The 20621-nt window shown below is 42.7% G+C and overlaps 1 protein-coding gene across 1 annotated transcript in view; it reads left to right on the top strand.

Annotated features, from left to right (window-relative positions):
* The first annotated feature begins 362 nt into the window (after positions 1-362).
* Positions 363-20621, top strand: part of KCNK13 (potassium two pore domain channel subfamily K member 13) — a 72070-nt gene continuing 51811 nt past the window's right edge. The window contains exon 1 of the mRNA XM_050898224.1: positions 363-699. Within this exon, the coding sequence (XP_050754181.1) occupies positions 363-699 (337 nt within the window). The remainder of the gene's footprint in view (positions 700-20621) is intronic.

Genomic DNA, 20621 nt, shown 5'->3' on the forward strand with positions numbered 1-20621 from the left:
GACGGGACCCCGGCGCGGGGCCGGGGCGCGGCGGGGCTGAGGGGCTCTCCGGGACGGGACGGGACGGGGCGGGACGGGCGGTTCCCTCGCCCGCAGGATGCGCCGCAGCCCGAAGCCCGTCCGCCGCGGGGCCGTGCCGGGCGCGGCGGGGCAGCGCCCTGCCCCCGGGGCGGAGGTGCCGCCCGGCTCCCGGGAGCGCCGCTCGCCGCCGCCGGGCTCCGCGGCGCCCTGAGCTCTGCGGCCGCGGCCCCGCGCACGCCTGGCGGGCGGCGCCGTGATGCCCGGCGGCGGCGGCGGCGGCGGCAGCGGGAGGGCCCCGACGTAGCGTGGCGGCGCGGCAGCCCGGTCCCGCGGGACGGAGGATGGCGTGTCGCGGCGGCTGCTGCTCCAGCGCGGGTCGCCTGAACGCGGACAACGCGCGGTTCCTCCTGCTGGCGGTGCTGATCGTGCTGTACATGCTGTGCGGCGCCGCCGTCTTCTCGGCCATCGAGCTGCCCACGGAGCGGGAGGCCAAGGAGCGCTGGGAGGAGCGGCTGGAGAACTTCACCCGGCGCCACAACCTCAGCCGCGCCGAGCTCCGGCACTTCCTCCGGGAGTACGAGGAGGCCAGCGTGGCCGGCATCCGCGTCGATGACATCCGGCCCCGATGGGATTTCACCGGCGCTTTCTACTTCGTGGGCACCGTCGTTTCCACTATCGGTGAGCGGCGGGACCCGCCGGTGGCCGCGGAGGGACGGGCGGGGGCCGGGGCGGCGGCGGCGGGGCGAGGGCGGCCGGGGATGCGCAACCCCCTCTCTCCTCCCCAGCTCCCCGGGCTTACAGCGGGCTTCGTGCCGGTGCCGGGCATGGTCCTGTCTCCCCGCTGCTCCTTTTTTTCCCTCCTCCTGTCAAAGAGGCACCGCCGCGGGAAGCACCACACCTGCGGGAAGCGCTCTCCTAGTAAGCGCCCCAGAAGCGTTTGGAAGCCCGAGCTCCGGCAGCCCGCCTGGCTGCCTGCTGGCTGTGCTCAGGGCGGGCAGGGCAGGGCAGGGCAGGGCAGGGCAGGGCAGGGCAGGGCAGGCAGGGCAGGGCAGCGGCTGCCGGACGTTTCCCCGGGAGTTTCACTTGCCTGCGCGGAGGAACTCGGTCTCGGCATGCGGTCGCAGACTTTGTGGGAGAAAGTCGCACCCAAAACCGAAAGCTTTCAACAAACGCTGTATGTCTTTAAATTCTGGGAAATGTTATTATAGCAAATCTGAGATCTGGAGGTAGGTGTCTTCATAGGCTGCAAGCTCAAAAGGGACCTTTCAGAGGATCTCGTCTGGTCTTAACCAGAACCGTAAAATAGATTTTGTAGTGTCCAGCTGCAAAGTGTACAACTTAGAAAGGCTGGGTTTCAAACCACTCGGCTTTTTGCTCCTCTGGCTTTCTGAGGCAGAATCAACAAGTCGGTGGGCACTGCTTATTTCGTTTGTGAATAAACCCAAGTTTATTCAGGTTGAAGGAGCCTTCGGGGGGAGGTGGTATTGAATAGAAATTCCGAGGGGGCTGACGAGAGTACATTAAGATGAAAAGGGACAGCACCAGGAACTGACATAAGCACCCCAGGGAGCCCATGGGTGTCAACAGAAAGACTTCGTTCAGTCGGCTGTGGACAGCTAAAAGCCCCGGAGAAACGGAGCTTGCTTTAGTTAAAGACAGGCAATCTTGTGTGCATTAACCACTGTGACAAATGGGGTCACTAGATCTTAGTAATGGTATCTCCAATTCACATCAGTCTCCCTCCACGTGTGAAACGCTCGCTGAGGAATGGTTGTTTAATTACCAACAGCAATTCTTCAGGAAATCGCCATTAACACTTGTTCTCTGAAGGAGTTTTGAGATGCCTTGCTTTACGCGGGACGTGTGAGAGTTTGTGCTGTCCTGCAGTTTGTAGAATACCTGATGCTTTCCAGTGGTTCTGCTCAACCTCTCCCTAATACTGCGTTTCTTAGGTCTGGAGTTAATTTTGTTGTGAAAGTTGTCATTGGGCTGGTTTTATATTTCCTCGGGGCATCACGATTTGGGTGCTTTTTGTCCTTAGAGCTTAAGTCTGTAAGACCCGAGAACTATGCTTAAATGTTCTGCTGAACTGGTAATTTAAAGTAACTTACAAACATTGTTAAGCCCGTTTTTGTGAACTCCTGTAGTTTGTTTGCCATTGTAACATCTCCCTTAAGGTGTGCTTCTTGTATGATCAAAATACAGTGTTGATGCTAACTTTGGTACAGCCATAAAATCGTAGCAAAGAGAGCTGGGACCAGATCTCCAAAGTGCACCTGGTCCCCCTCTGTTCCTAGAGGAGGCTAGTTATATGCAACTTTTTTTTTCCTGATAGATGTTTGTCCAAGCTGCCATTTTGAACCTGCACTGTTGGAGATCCCACAACTTCCACAAGGAATCCAGCCTTGTGCATTATTATCCTCACCAGAAAAAAAGGTTTTCCTGACGTCTACCTTACTGCAGTTCAGTGACTTGCATTATTTTTGTCTTACCATCCTTCATACCCAGAGAATGCCCTCTTAGGTCCTCGAAGATGGTTGTCATGTGTCCCTTCAGTCTTCTCTCAATTCAGAAGGCCACAATGTTGTAACCACCCTTTGCAGTGATACAGTTACTTCTCACATGTGTTAACTGATGCCAGTAGTTCTTAACATTAATATTTATCTTATATAAATGAGATTGTTAAGGAGAGAAGGTTTATCTGTGGTCTTATTAACTGTAGCTGCTTGCAAACACAAGCATCCACTTATCCACTCACACTTTCTGATAGTTTCTCTGGCTTGCCGATTTCCGTTGCCCACAATTTAAAGCTCCATCAATGGTTCTGCAGATAATGCCCTCGAGAACCTTCTTTCCTTCAGATTGTGTATGGTCTGTAGACTTTGGCGATTTACATCCTGTCCCTTCTTTTGACCTGGCATTGCTCTTTCTCAGTCTGATCAATGGTGTCACCTTCTCAGTGTGTTTTATCAATTGCATCATTCTTTCTTAATCCCGTCAGTGGCATTGCACTCTTTCAATCATATCAATGCCATCCCTCTTTCTTAATCTTCTCAGTAGCATTGCTGCTTTGTGAGACTGATCGTGCGTTTCACCTCTTTATCTTAGCTTGTGCTGCGGGCTAGTCTCTCCAGACATTCACAAGACTGTTGTGCTTCGGCCAGATCCCCTCAGCTGTGACACGCAGGAGCGTTCTCCTGCAGGCTCTGCAACCGCACACTCGTTTTCATCAACCGTATTGGGGTCCTAAAAATACATTTTGTTTTACAGATCTCAAATCAATATTTTTTGCTCTCTTCTCAGCCCTTTCCAAATGGTCCACATCTTCTTTCATGCCCCAGTACTGTGCCCCAAAATTAATGTATTACTCCAGCTGTGACCTTGCTAGTTCTGAGGAAAGTGGAAGGATTATTTCATGTGTTTTTCAGTCTATACTTCTGGTGGCTATATACATTTCTACAGCTAAATAAAATTTGGTGCTTTCAGTTAAAAACACTTTTTCAGGAATAGGTGCTTTTATGGCATATTCCTAATTTTAACTAACCTTCTACACTCAGTACTATGTGCTGGTATAGAAGCTTTTGATTTAGCAGGTAAATTGTTGTAAAAGCAGTCATCTTTTATTTCTTTTGTAAACTTTTTTTTTTTTCTCTTTTGCATAGTGGAAATTATTTTGCTACTCCACCAGAGTAAATTTGTTTCTTCTGCAGTAAATAAGGTGAACCTAGCCACTTTGATATACTGCTAAAGCATCACTCAAACATTACCTGTAGCATCAACTGCTTCCTGTACTTCAGCTAGAAAGAAATACCATCATGTATTTTTGGCTTTCAGAGGAAAGAAGAGAGTTTTGCAATATCTAAGGGAATAACACTGTCTTTTTAATTAAGATTCATATAAAATGTTTGTCACATAGATAGCAGAGCATGATATCAGTGCATTGAGTCAAGAGGTCAAAACTAAATATAACCAGCCTATTTTCATTTGTCAAGAAAATACAAAGCTAAACAGAGCTGAACTAATAAAAAATAAATAATTTGTCTTTTCTCAGTTTAGTAATTTAGAGTTTGTTCCATAAAAGTGTTTATTCCTATCAGTGCTCAGCCAGTAACTCCTATATTTTCATGTGTCTTTTGCTTAGTGTGATCCAGCACTAAGGTTACCTATACAGTAAGTGGAAACATTAGAAATGTAAGAAGGTAACCACAAATACCTGCCCAACTGGGAGACTACCTAGACTAGCCAGGAGGTGATCTCAAGGAAGAAGATGGGGTCAAAGCCTCTCCATCCCATGAAGGCAGGTGCCTAACTCTAACTCGCAGGGAGGAGCCCACACGTGTGTAGTGGGCTTCTCCATAAGCCCACTTCGGTTTTCGATCAGCCCTTTGTCACATAATGTAGTGTGCCTTTTGCCTAGAAATCGGGTGGTGGTAGTACTGTCTCAGGATGTGAGAGATCAAAGCAACTTCTGTCTCAGCAAGGACTTGAAGCAACATCCCCGTGCCTCAGCAGAGTGCCCTCACCCAACCGTCTGGGGAATAAGTTTAAGCCAGGACTCTCAGTGTTTTCTGTTGAAACTCTTCCACTTTGCGCAGACTAATAGAATATTCTGCAGACCAGAAAGTAAAACAGAATCTAAGTCCCAGTTTGCACTTCAGTGAATGTTTATGTGGTTTATACAGGGGGGTACAGCATTTGGTAGGCTCTGGGTGTTCAGCAGCATTAGACTGTAAAGTCGCAATCATCAGCAGGCACTCAGATATCTAAGGTCCTCTGTGGTACCTTGGGACAGTAGTGCCTCCAAGAGGTAGGGAGCTGCTGCCCAGGTGTTTAAACATCTACGCATTGGATCACTGCTTATCTTTCATGACAGACACCTGGGCACCCTCCATTCCGCTGGAAATAGGTGGACACTACTACCCTTGAGCAATACAGAGGGTTAGCATACTGGGATATTTGCAGCATCTAGATCCTCCTCTGCTCTTTGAAACCATTGGAAAAAACTGTTATTGACTTCAGTTGCATCAAATGAAGAATTTATCAATGCATCAAGACACCCTTATCTCATGTACAGCTGTTTTTCTTTGAATAACTTAAGAAAATTGAAAGGACTTTTTTTCCTTTTTCTTTTTTAAAAAACCGCCTATGCCCACCCCAGCCCGTATTATGATCTTGATTAAAACCTGTTTATTTTAACTGTGAATGGAATAAAATGTATCTTGTCATAAAGGCATAGCCTGAAGCAACTCCTTAAACTGACGTATGATATGGCTGCCCTTTTCACAGGCTGGTGGAGGTTGGAGGGGATCTCTGGAGATTGTCTAGTCCAACTCCCGCACTCCAAGTAGGGTCAGCTACAGCCGGCTGCTCAGGGCCGCATCCTGTCGGGGTTTGGATATCTGTCTCCATGGGTGGAGACTCCATAAGCTTTCAGGGCACCCTGTGCCAGTGTTCGACCACCCTCACAGTAAAAGAGGGGTTTTTTTCCCTGTCCAAATGGAATTTCCTGTGTTTCAGTTTGTGCCCGTTGCCTCTCGTCTTTTCTGTGTGAACTGTTTATAAGCAGTGAGGCAAAGGAGGAAATCATATCATCTTCACAAAATGAGGTACATTTTCTGAAGAAATTGTCAAAATTTGCATCCTTCTTCTCTGCAAGAAGCTGCAGCATGATGGGCTAGAGATGTAAAGTCTTGGTGCAAGGTGAGAAAAGAGATTTGTCCACCGATGCATTACCTGAGGCCCAAGAGGTAAAATTTCCTGGAGTGAAGGATGAGATTTTTACCGTAGGAAGTGATGAGCAACCACACAGCATCTTGTACCGAAGGGGTAGAAGAATTCACAGCATCTTCTTTAAGCAGCCTAGAGAGGGTTGCTGATGGGAGCGTCATTTAGTAACGGGGAAATCTGCATGGGGTGAGACAGCGCACAGTCCATGTTACAGCAGTCTGTTGTGGAGTGAAGGAGGGAGTGCTGATCAATGTCAGAGAAAGTGCCCGTTTCCTCATTTTCACCTGTGTAAGTGCAGTACCTACTATTGAGTGGAGTTAGAGTTCTGCAAAAAAAAAGTGTGTGTGGGGGATAATGCCCAGAAAACCACCAAGGTCATTAAAACCAGAGAGCTGGGCTGCTGCTTGTAGCCTTGAGATCACCCTGTCTTTACCATATGTAGAGTGAACAAAGGGTGGCAACTGCACCGAATGCTCCACCTGGGGCCAAGGGCCAAGCTTACTTCTGGTGTCACAGAGACCAAAGGATGTGCCATTACCTAACCGTACTATGCCTGAACTATTTGAACTTGTACAGCACAAGGTGCATTGTTCTCCTAGCTAACGTTTTTCTTCTTTAAATATTGTTTATGCTGCTAGCAGCCCTAATAATTCAAAACAACCTGCTTTAGCCACTGAGCCATAACCAGGCCCCCATAATCCCAGGTGGGACAATGAGATAAACTCACAGGAGCTAGCGTTTTCTTTTTCATAGATACATTCAGTTTCTGGATTTTTCTAATCATAGATTCTGGTCTTCTCTTTCTTCTTGGTGAGCCAACACTTCAAGAAAGTTGTGCATATGTAGCGAGTGTGTCCTACCATTTAGAGGAAAGCAATACAAGTCAGTACTTCTAGTTATGCTCCTAGCTGTGCCCCTCATTCATTAATGAAGTGTAAGTGACATCTCTCTGCTTTACTTTATCCAGCCCAACAGTGAGAATAGAACCATTCTTTGACTCAGAGAGGCTAAGCTCATTTTTATGCCCATAAAATGTATTGTCATTCTTGTCCCTGAATGTCAGTTGCCTAATTGTGAACTTCAGAAGACACCATCAGACCCCGAATCCTGTCCCGAATGCAACCCCCTATACATTTTATTTGAAAGAGATCCCTCTTTTCCTTAAAAACAGTGGCATGAGGCTGTTGAATAAAAGCATAGTGATTAAAGTTCTGCGACAAGAAGGGTAGTTTGGGTTTCAGTTCCCTGCTTTGACCACAGCTCTCACATTCTGGCTATTCTTGATGAAGGCTACATTTAGTGGAGGGTGATGTGTACATGATTTTCAGTTTTATGGATCCTTTACTGATTCCAAGATGCTTTTCACCAAGGCTGCTCTCAGTGATGGAGATGTTCCTATGAAGAACTCCTTGTTCGGCATGGGGGCTGTTTCAGATACCCTTCTGCGGTGCCTACCTTCTCCTTGGTACGACGTACAGAACCAGAGCATGCAAGGACTAGACTGCGTTCCTGGAGCCACTAAGCCTGGATATAAAGTACTTTTTGTCATCTTGCCATAGTCATCAGCAGAAGCGCAAAGATTGCGCCAGGCTGTTCAGATTCTCTTTCAGATAAACAATTAGAAATAAAACACTTAGTTCCAACAAGCTCTGTTGAAGGTAACGTATTGACTGTTTCCCTGCTTTCTTCTATTGTAGAGTGACCAGAAGGATAGGAATACCCCAAATATCAATGCAGGTCATGACTGCTTGAGTTAGTGTGACACCCATTCTCTCTTTCGCTTTGAATCTACCACATCCTGCAGTCTCTGACTTGACAAGCATATTCCATTTGTAGCCTGAAAAGGTGGAATACAGGTTACTGAATGTCATGTCTGCAGTCCTTTCCCTTTTGGCATACTTTAAAAATGATAATTAGTTTCCACAATGACAAAATACTCAAAGATCTCATAGTTTCAGTGCAGAAAACTAGGAATTCTGATGAGCAGAAATCGTATACAAGAAACAGCTTCATAAAAATGTCATTGCAGTAATTAATGCATCAACAACTGTATGGTGATAATTTAAAAGTGAAAAGTGCATCTGACTAAGTAACATTGCACAAGGAGATGAAATTTAGAAGGGAAGATTTTGCTTTGAAATATTTCACAGATATACAAGAAACAAAATGAAAAAAAAATTGTTACACTGATTGCTTTGGAGGCTGTTTTTTTCAGAAGGTATTGAAACAATCCTGCTGGCCTTCATTGTGTAAATAGAACAGAACAGGGTTGTTTTTTTTTTTCCAAATAGTGTAGCATTTGCATTAAGAGGACTGCAAAGATGATTTTAATTAAAGATAAAAAATATCTCACTGAATAGACGTCTCAAAAGCGGAGCTACAAAAGAAAGAGGAACAACAAGGCTTGCCCCGTGCCAACAAGAGGAAACAGATAGCAGCCAGAAACGATGAAATCAGAGGCAGCGAAGAACAAGGAGGTTTATTTGACATGCAGGGAGCTGGCAGAATAAAAAAAAAAAGGGAAGAACTTTTCTTCTCTCATTTTGATACTTTGAGAAGAAAGTTTTGTCTAGTGTATATAAAAAAAAGTCTTTCATTAATTATAGGTCATCTTTAAAAATGCATTGTAATACTCCTGCATTGATAGCCCAGAGAGCCTAAAAGACACATGTGCTCTGAGAGTGAGGATGGGACTGATTCCCTTCCGTTGGGCTTGGGAGGGTGCTTCAGGAAAGGCATCTCTAGAGCAAAAGGCTCTTGACTTTTCATTCCCATCCTTCATCTCTCTCCCTCCTCCCTGCTTTGTTCTGTGTTTGCCAATAAGGGGTGCTTAGGCTGATGCTTTAGGGAAGTTGCAGGTAAACTGAGGCCATTTACTTGCTTTACAGAGACAACCAAGTAGTTGTCAACTCACTTTTAATTTATAATTGCTACCAGCCTAGGACTGCATCTGTTAATAAACTAGAACATTCCCCACCTTTGAAAGACTTACATGTTCAAGTGAATGGTTCACTATAACTTTTACTGAAAGCTTTCTGTAACATATGACAGATATGTATAAAGCAAAGATGCAGGAAAAAATGTGAAACGGAGAATGGCGCTTATAATGACAGGATGGCCACCAGTCTCTGCTATACTTCAAACAAAGCAAACAATGTAATAGAAAGGAAGTATAAAATTAAATCAACCTGGAAATCCTTTTACAAGCAAGATCTGAAAAAGGTACAGGCGTGATAGCCTAGCATGTTCTCTCTTGGACTCTGGTTAAAACACAAGGTTAAACCACATGGTTGTAACCCACAAGGTTAGGGGAAAGGCCAGGTCAGTTCTCCTGTGCAAATTTTCTTACTTCTGTTAGTGCCAGAGCCTTCAAGTGATCTTCAAGTCATCCAGTTTTACAGAAGATACCTAAAATAGGTCAGATGAATTAACATGTCCTAATGTGTCTGTTCCTCTTCCCTGACTGGAAAAAACCAGCTGAGGTGCCAAGTGCAAAGGCAGATATTTATACTATTAGTGTTGAAATTTAGGTGAAGTAAATCCCACCCTAGCAATCTAAAGATGGGCGCCCAGGCAGTAGCAGAAACAAATCAGCACACCACTGTTGGCAACACTGACTGTAACTTCTCTACCACAGGTTCTCTCTCTCTCAAACAAGATCAGTAAGTAGTTAAAAGCACTCTGAAGTCTATAGAGGAAATAATTTTGTCAGTTACACCCTCTCAAAAAGATTGGGATTATTTTTTTTATGAGGAGCTGGCAAGATACTCCAAGGCATGACTTGATCATAATAGGGGATTTATCTATTTACAGGTGTATGTGCTGGGAGATGAGCACAAGTTCTCTAGCAAGTTTTTGAAACATATAAGCAACTTAAGAAGAAATCTTTCTGGATCTGACTCTAGCCTAGTTTCAATGGAAGTGTAGAAGGCAACTTCTGTGACCACAGAGTGGCAGAGTTCATTATTCTTTAGGGGAGAAGGAGGAAGAACAGAAAACCAGGGGATTTCAAGAGCAAAACTTTTAATAAACTCAGAGATCTGCAGTGTGCAATCTCAGAGTGTCCTGGTTTCAGCTGGGATAGAGTTAATTCTCAGGAACTGTAATAAAAGACCAACATGTCTAAATTTTAAGTTAGTTATTGATTTCAGTCACAAGAAGGAAGCATACAGAAAATGAGATCAGTGAAGATAAAAAACAGGAATAATATGGAAATACAGGAACAGAATAAAAAGTCCAGCCTCTCAAAACATGATGCTTTTAGCAAGGGGTATCAAGGGTGCTGTGAACTCATTCATCAGCACAATACTGATGAGAAAGTCTAAGAAAAATATTGGTCTGCTGTATAGAAAAGAGGAAGAGCTCTCAACAAATGATTCCAAGAAGGCTGAAATGTTTAATGCCTTTTTCTGCATCAGTCTCCTGAAAAGGTCAACTCTGAAGTGATGTGTGGTACAATTAACACTTGTGATAAAGGGGAAAGTAAAAGAACAGGTTAGAATCTCTAAAGCTGTCAGATCTTTTCAAATCATTTAAGCCAACTCAACTCCATTCTAAAATATTCAAAGAAATTACTAAAGCAATAGGAAGCCGTTTGGCAACTCATGGAAGGGGCTGAAATTCCAGGCAACTTATAATGGCAAACATTTTGCCAGTCTTTAAAAAAGGGATGATGACAGGAAGGAATTAAAAAAGAAAATTATAGCCCAAACAACTTAACCTTAATTCAGTGAAAATTGCTTGAATGGGTAATCTGATCAACTATTTATAAACATCAGAATGGAAACAAGGAGTCAAGTAATGATCAACATGAAATTACCAAAGTAGGTCTTGTCAAATTTAGTCTATTTTGTTGTTTGACAAGGTAACTAGCCCTGTGGATAAGAAATAAGCAACTGATATCAGGTATCTTGACTTTAGCATGACTTTTGACATTGCCTCACATTTGATAGGCGACCTGAGGAAATGTGGTTGCGATGAATTAGCAATGGGACCAGCTGGAAATTGTATTCATTGACTAGTTTTCACCAGATCGCTGTCAGAATAGAAGGATATCTCAAATGGCGTTCTGCAGGGGCCTGCCACCTGTCTCTGGTCCAGGACTGTTGCTATGCCTTTGTAAAAAATTTTTTTTAAAAATCACATTGAAATGTATGAGGAAGATTGCAGCGCAATATTTCCACTATATGCTGTACTGGGAAGCATTTTCTGGAATACAGTTTTCAGATTTGGGCTGCTTCACTTCTAGAAACAGGGTCTAGAAGGAAATAATTGATATGATCAGACATCTAGAAAACAGAACTTATGCAAAAATTGGAAGAAATCAAGGAACTTGCACAGCTGAAAGAAAGGAATTAGTGAGGGAGAACATAATATATGAAAATACAATGCAGGAAGGACTGAACACTCTATTCTTTAAGTTCATGGCAGCTAGGACATAGGTTAATGGGCTTAAATTGCAACAAAGAAGATTCAGGTTATACATGAGAAAAAGTTTCCTAACACTAAGTGAAGCAGTTGTGCAGTCTCCCTAGGAATGCCGTAGAGACTTCATCACCACAGTCCTTTACACCCAGGTTAACCAGACACCCCGCAAGAATGACACTGGAATCTTTAATTCCATCATTGGGCAGTGAATGGACAAGATGACTTTTTTATGCCTCTGCCAGAGCTTTTTTCCCCAGGTTCTATGACTGTATGTATTCATTATCCCTGTTATCCTCAAAAAAAAAAAAAAAAAGGCAAGATGTTCGGCACACTACATATAGAATCTTGTTCTTTGGCAATTTTTCACTTGTATTTTTAGAATGCAGATGAAAAGAATTTCGTGACAAATTTACATGGAACTTCATAGATTTATTTTTTTTAAACCTTCAGGAAATCATAGCAACATTTCAATATTAGGGTGAAGCAGGCTTTGACATGTGCAATTATGTTACCTTGCTTAGTATACATCTCAAATTAAATAAACTTTAAAACAGCCTAAAATAGAACTGATCGTCGACTGAGAAGCACTTAATTAAAGCAGTGAAATCAGATATAACAATATCTTTACTGCTGCTAGAATGAAAAAAAACCCCACCTGAATGGAAAAAGATTCGTCAAAAAACAGCTAAAAATGAACAGATCTTTACTTTGAAGAACTTGGTCCTATAAGGAGCTAAGTACTTTGCTGGAAGTCTCTATTTTGGCAGCTGTAATTAATTGCACCTCCTTCTGCTAGTGTTACATATACTGGTATGACTTGGAGACAAAGAGCATGAGGAAAGTACTGTTATCCGTATTCAACAGATGAAGAATTAAGGCTATGAAATTCAATTTAAACCAAGCAGTGGATATTCTCCACTGTGCCCTCCACTGCTCCCTTCTTCTCCCACTTGTTGAAAAGAGAGACCTAGCAAAATAAACCATTGCTCACTTTGGGGCTCTGCACTTGCATTTTTTTCCTGCTGATGGGGGGAAATAAAGGGAGGAAGGGTGGCTGGGCTTGCCCAGACCTTGCCTTCATATGTGGGTGGGACATGGCTGAGACCACTGTTGTGGGATCCCACTTTTCAAACACAGACAGGTAATAAGTCTTAGATATCTGAAATTGTTGGAAGGCCTAAGTGATTTGGATGGCTAAAGCCTATATTCAGGAGTGATTTAACACAATTAAACTTTCTAAAAGTCCAAATACTCCCAAGCCAAGGCTTTTTTTGCACAAAACACTGCTGAAAGTGGAACATAGTCCTTCAGGTGACGTGCAGCAGGGACCTTTGTAGGAGATCTGTGTGTCCAAAGGAAATGTTGCGAGTTCGGTAGGTGAACGATGGAAGGAACATCGCAGGCAGCGCCGGAGTGCCCGGCCTCCATCCCCAAGCTATTTACACTGCAGCCCTTTGCAGAAAGGTGAGTAGGTCAGGAAACGCACTATGCTCCTGGCTGCTTTTGCAGCTCCCTGGCAAAGACTGAGCATACAAATACCAGGCCAAGGAAAGGTCTGGTAGATGTTGGCTTTCTCTAGACGGGCCAACTGGAGAATGGGTCCATTCTCCAGATGGGCCACCCTCCAGCCTACTCACCTTGTGAAAAGATCTCCCTGCTATAATTCTACTACTTCTGCCTAATACTTCTAAGGCATCTATAATTTTCCAAGCCAGAAGTTTCCTGAGGAGCATGCTGCAGGCTGAGCTGGAGATTAATTCTACATATTGGAGCACACAGCAAATGAGGGTTTTCTCACTGGAGTGGTGACACATGCAGTAGTAAGTTTTCCTGTTTCCTGGAGGGAAAATTACTATTTTAATTGAAAGCAAAAGCCTAATCAGGGCTGCAAACATTAGACATGCCATGAAGTGGGATAAGTTGGATGGAGGAAAGAAAAACACTAATTTAAACAAATTAGTTGCTGGTTATGGGAGCAGTCTTAATTTGTCCAGTGGATGAATTCTAGGAATAAAGAGGGTCTAGGTATACGCAATAGTGAGAATGTTCAAAAAACAATGAAAGAGAGACTATATTGACTTAAGTGATTAAAAACTAGTCAGTTCAAATAATGATTTATATTGTAGTTATTAATATAATTATTTTGACTTGGATTAGCCCACATATAAAAAGAATGGGAAAGTTGTGCTAATTAAATCATAAATGCTGGGGGAAAGGGTTGCAAACTTAAATCCCAATATTAGCTGACTGTCTTAACTGAATTTTAGAATAGTTTAGTCAAGATAAAAAATACTGAAAATAAAGGCTTTGATTACTATTTATGTTTACTCATATGGATAGTACTGTTTATTCAGTGGAATTATTTCAGCTGTTAAAGTGAAGGATTTGTTCAGGTGATTGATGCACCAACAGTTAATATATTAAAGTTTTTTCAGCACAGTAAAAAATACTTCAAAACAGAATTGTTTCAATATTAAAAATGAAAAAATTACTTGTCTATATGAATAGTATTCTTTGAAATATTATTATATAATTTAGATTGACAGGAAAAATATTTAGGATTATAACATTGGGATTTTTATAGCATTCATGTGGCTTAAGTGTTCCATTGATTTCACACTGCCATCCCTGAAGGAATAATATAGCTTGTGGAAGTGTTTCAGTCTTCTTGACTTGTGAAAATTCAATATATCAGAAGGTGCTGTTGATTGCAAATATAGCCCAGGCTTTTTGCAACCTCAAACCAATTTTGAGTTTGAGGTGGTTTTGTTCTCACAGTAAGAATGTTAATAAGACCCTAAATGTGATTTTATTCACACAGAAGAAATGATGACTATTTTAAGTGTGACACTTTTTAATAGAAAGTAGTTCTGCTGAAAATCTGAGTCTTCAGTTATTAGAAAACTAAAGAAGTGGAAAGTATGTATTACTTTAGTGTAAAACTGTAACATTGTAAAAAAGCAAAGCAAGTGGCAAAACATTGAATTTAAATGTACTAAAGATGCAGACTAAAAAAAGTTTTCTATTTTAAGCATGTATTTGCATCTGTTTTGTATTTTTCCGCAACACTCTTTTGCAGCAATTAGTCAGAACTTAGACAGCAACAGCTGTCCAGCCTTCTTGCTAAAATAGACTGTTCCTTGTGTACATCTGTACTTGCTATTCTCTTACTCATGCCAGCAATGTAGATGTAGCCTGTACAGACAGCTAAGCTTTGCTGATTCTGTGTGGTAGAGTATAATGCTTACCAAACAGGCATGCTATTGAATTCCGTGTTCTTACACACACACATAAAGTTACTTATATAGTCAAGCTCAAAAATCTTAAAGCTAGTTAGAGCAAACCCAGCAGGTTCCATGAACTGCTTTGAAAATAAAGAAATGTTATAGTCCAGTTAGAAGCAGAAACTGATTTTTTTCTGAAGTTATTTCTATAAAAATATAAATAGGATAGTGCTGTTAGAGTAGAACCTTCTCTTTAAATGCAACTTTTCTTTCATATTGCAGATTAATTCCTTTTCTTTTTATTCCTTCCTTTTGTGTTCTCCCTACATCACATCTCTTTTCCATTCCCTGTATGCTGTGCACTGGCAGTGTGGTGCTGTTTGTTATAAGAAAAATTATATTTTGTAATGGCCAGTTTCTCTCTTTTTCTAAGTAGGAGTTAATTTTGTTACACAGGCTGCCCTTCTTCCTTTCATCTTTTATGTGTAATGCTTTAAATAGGAATTTTCATCTGCCCAGAGAACTAGAGTCTGCATCCTCCATCTCAGGCTGCAATATTCCTAGTTCATCAAGTAAGCAGGTGCAAGCTTGGTTTGTGGTTTAATGAGAAAGTTCTTAAGACTGTCCTACGTGCTCCAGGGAGCAGTACTGGCCATTCCTTCCTCTGAAGTTCTACTTCACCACAAATTCAAACATCCTTGTGCTGAAAGAAACACTGCCTTCCAGATGAGCTGTAAACCAAAGCCCCTTATCATTAGAACTGTCCTGGCACCCTCTGTAAGAGTAAGACTTTAGTCTTGCCTGTATTTTAATTTGGATGCTCCCGGTACAGGTACATAAAAGGAATTCTCCCCATGTTTTCAGCTGGACACTGTATTCTGGCTGTTCTCTGATACCTCATGGGTTTTTGTTTGCTATTACATTACAGCCTTGTTTCATGGCAGGGTGTCGTGGTTTAACCCCAGTCAGCAACTCAGCACCACGCAGCCGTTTCCCCCTCCCCCTCCCAGTGGGGTGAGGAGGAGGAAAGAAAAGAAAAAAAAGTAAAACTCGTGGGTTGAGATAAGAACAGTTTAATAACTAAAGTAAAATATAATACTAACAATAGTAATAATGAAATATAATAATAGTAGTAATGAAAAGGAATATAACAAAAAAAGGAAGGGGGGTGGGAAGGAAAAAAAACAGTGATGCACAATGCAATTGCTCACCACCCGCTGACTGATGCCTAGTCAGTTCCCGAGCCGCGATCTGCGCCTCCCGACCAACTCCCCCCAGTTTATATACTGGGCATGATGTTCCATGGTATGGAATACCCCTTTGTCTAGTTCGGGTCAGCTGCCCCGGCTATGCTCCCTCCCAGCTTCTTGCACACCTGCTTGCTGGCAGAGCATGGGAAACTGAAAAGTCCTTGGCTTAAGATAAGCGCTACTTAGCAACAACTAAAACATCAGTGTGTTATCAACATCATTCTCACACTAGATCCAAAACACAGCACTGTACCAGCTACTAAAAAGAAAGTTAACTCTGTCCCAGCCGAAATCAGGACACAGGGCTGCTATAGTTCAGTGCTGGTGACAAGACACCTTTATATAATCTTAAAAAAATCATTTTGGAAGGAAATATGTTTCAGAAGTTATTAGTACTGAAGCATTGCAAAGAAATAAAACATTTACTCTTGAGCACCCTCATTTACTCTTGAGGGTCATTAGTGACAGTTTCAAGGTTCCCAAATTTATTCCTTCTAATTTCTTTGTCTGGAATCCGAAAGAGCAGAGGAATAGGACTGTTGTGGTTTAACCCTAGCCAGCAACTAAGCACCACGCAGCCACTCACTCACTCCCCCCAGGTGGGATGGGGGAGAGAATCAGAAGAGTAAAAGTGAGAAAACTCATGGGCTGAGATAAAGACAGTTTAATAGGGAAAGCAAAAGCCACGCACACAAGCAAAGCAAAACAAGGAATTCATTCACCACTTCCCATCGGCAGGCAGGTGTTCAGCCATCTCCAAGAAAGCAGGGCTCCATCACCCATAACGGTTACTTGGGAAGACAAATGCCATCACTCCGAATGTCCCCCTCTTCCTCCCAGCTTTATATGCTGAGGATGACGTCGTATGGTATGGAATATCCCTTTGGTCCTTGGGGTCAGCTGTCCCGGCTGTGTCCCCTCCCAACTTCTTGTGCACCCCCAGCCTACTCGCTGGTGGGGTGGGGTGAGAAGCAGAAGAGGCCTTGACTCTGTGTAAGCACTGCTCAGCAGTAACTAAAACATCCCTGCATTATCAACACTGTTTTCAGCACAAATCCAAAACATAGCCCATACTAACTACTATGAAGAAAATTAACTCTATCCCAGCCAAAACTAGCACAAGGAGGTAGCATGTAACAAGCTTGTCATAACTGGATGCTAAATATTTTGTAATTTATGCAGCAAGAGCTGGGTTACTGCTTTGCAAATTGTCCTTTTATAAGGAGAAATGCTCCTGTTAGTGATGTTTTTTCTCTGTCGCTCCCCCAGAATGAATTATTTCCTGCTTCAAGAGCTGATTCAGGAGGGTACTGGAAAAAGAAATTAACTGGATGAGGTTTTATTGCAGAAACTTTGGCACTGTTTTCTTGATGTGTTTAAAGTTGAGCATGTAAATAACAAGGTGGGTGAGTTTGCAATCAGTTTAAAAGCCATTTGTTGCAGTATACTCCTATACAGATTGTAAAATGTTTTGCTACTCAAATCAAGGACAAAATACTGTTTTTTGAAATAACATTTTATTTAGTCTACAAGTCTATGTCATATCTTGGAGAGGCTGTTGCACTGAAGGGCAGACAATTTTAAGATTAATTTTTCATCTTACCAGCATTCAAGGTGCTAAATTCAATGTTTTATCAACCTGTCTGCAGAGCCTTCTCACCCTAAAGAAAACATTGGTATGACTCAAAATACACACAGAACAGATCTGCTTTGTTTACTAGGTGGCTTTACAGTCATGTTTCAGAGCAGACTTGCACTTTAAAAATCAAATTTTGCTCCCATTGAATAAAAAACATCAAATATCATCCATTAGTACTAGTTCATGTATTTGCTCTTCCTAAAGTTCTTTCCCGTTACCTCTGAGGCTCATTAACCTAAATACCCCATTAGAAAAGAAGATGTAAATCCTGCTTTTAATCTTCTGTCCATGCTCAAAGGCAGAGCTGCAGTCAGCTGGGTATCACCACTCTTTTTAAAGCGGGTGCCTGGGCAGTGAGCAGGCAGCAATGAGGAGGAGGTGGCCAGTAGAAGTGATCAAGGCAACTGCAGAGAAAAAGGACCTCCCTGTAAAGGGCCACCGGGCAGGCAAGTGTTTAGGATGAGGATCACAGGCTTCAAGTCACCTGCTGAGCTTCAGCAGCAGCACAGGTACTCACTACCCCTTGCTCAAACTGAAATGATCCAGCTTGTCTTCTAGTGCCACTGAATATTACCCAGGCTAAATGCCTTTTTCCCTCATTTGCATGTATTCCAGATGTTTTGAAGACATAGGTCTGGCTAAAGAACCTGTTGAATATAGACGTTTGCCTTCCAACAATGAAGCTATGCTCCAAAATCTTTTGGCTTGCATGTTCCCAGACTGCTTGCTTTAGTAAGTCCTAAGACAGATTTCGTCCCTTACACATGACAATTACAGCATCACACAGGTGCTTGTTCCTACAACATTTCATTTCTTCATTAGGGACTTAGAGCTTGAGGCTTTGTTGTTGACTGGCATATCTGTAGTTCCTGCAGAGGAAAGACCTTTAACATAATGAAAGGATCCATTCATTAATGGTGTCTGTCCATTTATTTCACACAGGGAATGCCTGTTTTTCTTCTCACTGCTTCAGTGGGAAGCATTTTAATCACTTAGAGCATTTGTAGAAAAGTATAGTCACTTGGAGTGGGTACGGTTGGTGTTTTCTTTTACCTGGGGCAAAGACTTAAAATTTGTGTAATCTCATCCTAATGAAGAGCGCAGAAGTTAAAACTTCGTCTACATGTATGGATAGGGATGGGACCCATCCTATGACTGTTGTAAGAATTTCCTGAACAAGGAACTAGCGTGAACCAGGAACCTAATTAGAGTAAAAATGATCTCTCTCTATACACACCTTCCCTCTGCCTCAGCTTCAGCCTGGCAGTCCTGCTCAGAACCTTCTCCCATGTTGTCCCAGCGTGCTGGGAACGTTCCTAGGGATTTAAAAAATTATGCAGATTTCTGCGCAATCCTTGCTGCACAGATCTAGATCACACCGCTATAGCTGCACCATGAGTGCCGCTGACAGGACCTCCCTTAGCGGCAGAAAATTCTCCTGCAGGATAACGAGACAGTCAGATCTCCTGCAGGATAAGGAGACAGTCTCTGTTGCTCCGAGACAGTCAGACTGGTATTTAAGCAGTCACCAAAGTTGATGAGGAAAGGGCACAACAAGTGTGTCGACTGTCACTGATTTCTGCATACTTATGGGGCATCCTTTCTCAGAGTCTCTTGTGCAATCCTAGCTGGAATTCAAAAGAGCTCTGATTCGGTGGAGTCCCTGGGGTGATCCTGCTGCCATTCACCCCCCCACCCCCCCACCCCCCCCAAATTGCTCAGGAGAAAATTCCCTTGCAGTAGAGCAATCTCTCTGACTATCTGGGGTGTAACTCTGTCCATACTAGGGTAAATCAAGCGCTGGCTAGAATAAATGACTTAAAGTAGTGTTTCTTCATCTATGTTTTTTTTTCTTAGAGCAATGCATTATATCAGCAGCACTTTCAACTGCAAATACATCATTTTTTCCATGACAGAACATGTTGCACAAGAAAGAAGTAATAGGGAGTAGCCCAAATCTAGCACGAAAATGAGCAGCTCAGAAGCATACAAAAATACCAGCTCAGTTTCCGATGTGTTTATTTGCTGCTAGAGCTGTGAGATACAACAGTCTCATACCTAGAATTGCCTCCCCAGCAGATTAAAGGGGGAGCATTGGCAAGTGTTTGCAATACTGACAAAATCATGTCAACTACTGACATAATGAGTAATTAAAAAAAAAGTGTGAAACACATTTAAGTATTAGTTTGAGATATCCTAGAGTTGACAGAGAATCAGCACCTGATCAGCATAGAGAAAAATCAAAGCAAGAAATATAGGTGAGAAGAAGCGCTGCTCTGACTTCCATAAGCACTTCCCAGCACTTGCTCCTAGTGCAGGCCAGTGGTCCGAGGTACAGCTGCCTGCAGTGAGGAGGCTGCCGGGGTCAGAAGCCAGCTTTTGCCGTGCTGTGATATTAGAAAGGTCGGGTGACTAAGCTGTAAGTTAAAATAGCTGTGGAAGAAAGGAATAAATGTAAAGGGCTATGAATTTACAGGAAAACAGTAAGTATGCACGGCAGGGGAGACTCATCTGATTGGGCTGAAACATTAAAATCACATCATTTATTTACCTTTCATCTTAAATAGCATCTTGGTTGCAAATGCAGTCCCCTTTTCTCCTCCTGTGCTGTTTTGACTGTTATCCTATCTATTAACTGGAGCCGTGCCCAAATTATATAACTGGAAAAACTGAACCCTCATGCCTTGATTGATGCCTGCGATTTGTGAGAAGGAAGATGCTCTCAGCAAAGCAGTATGTAGAAGCATTTATCTAATACTGGCTGCTGTAAGAGTCTCCTGTAACCAGGGATGCAGGATGTGTCTTACTGGCCCACGGCATCCAGCCCACTATTCCCTCACTGCCAGGGGATTATGCCTCTTGTAGCTGAGGAAGGACTTGTTTTTGACAAAAATATTTTCTTCCTCTTGCTTCTGTTCTGTTCTGCAAGTCTTATTTTCTGTGTAATGCCTAGTGGGCCCTGGCCCTATACTCTGCTGTAATGCCAAAATCATGGAGTGCAGATAACCAGCTACAAAGAGGTGGATATTAAGGGGGCAATCTCCTCATGACTCCAGCTGAATTTTATCTTCTGACCTGGAATAATGAGTATTCCTTTTTATCTGAGCTCTTGTAAATCCAAATATTTGGTCAGCATTTTGTCTACCCTTTAATGGTAAATTAGGTTGCAGGATATCTGTGACTTCATTTCTGCAGCGCTACTGCATAATTCAGAATTACAGACCAACTTATAAAATGAAAATGTGTTTCTTAGCAGAACTTTACTGTTTACAAAACAGACGCTGAACTTTATTAAGAAAGGAGCTAGCTAGTAATTGGTAATTGGCCCACTAA

This window comes from Gymnogyps californianus, chromosome 5 (assembly GCF_018139145.2).
Source record: "Gymnogyps californianus isolate 813 chromosome 5, ASM1813914v2, whole genome shotgun sequence".
Classification (NCBI taxonomy): domain Eukaryota; kingdom Metazoa; phylum Chordata; class Aves; order Accipitriformes; family Cathartidae; genus Gymnogyps; species Gymnogyps californianus.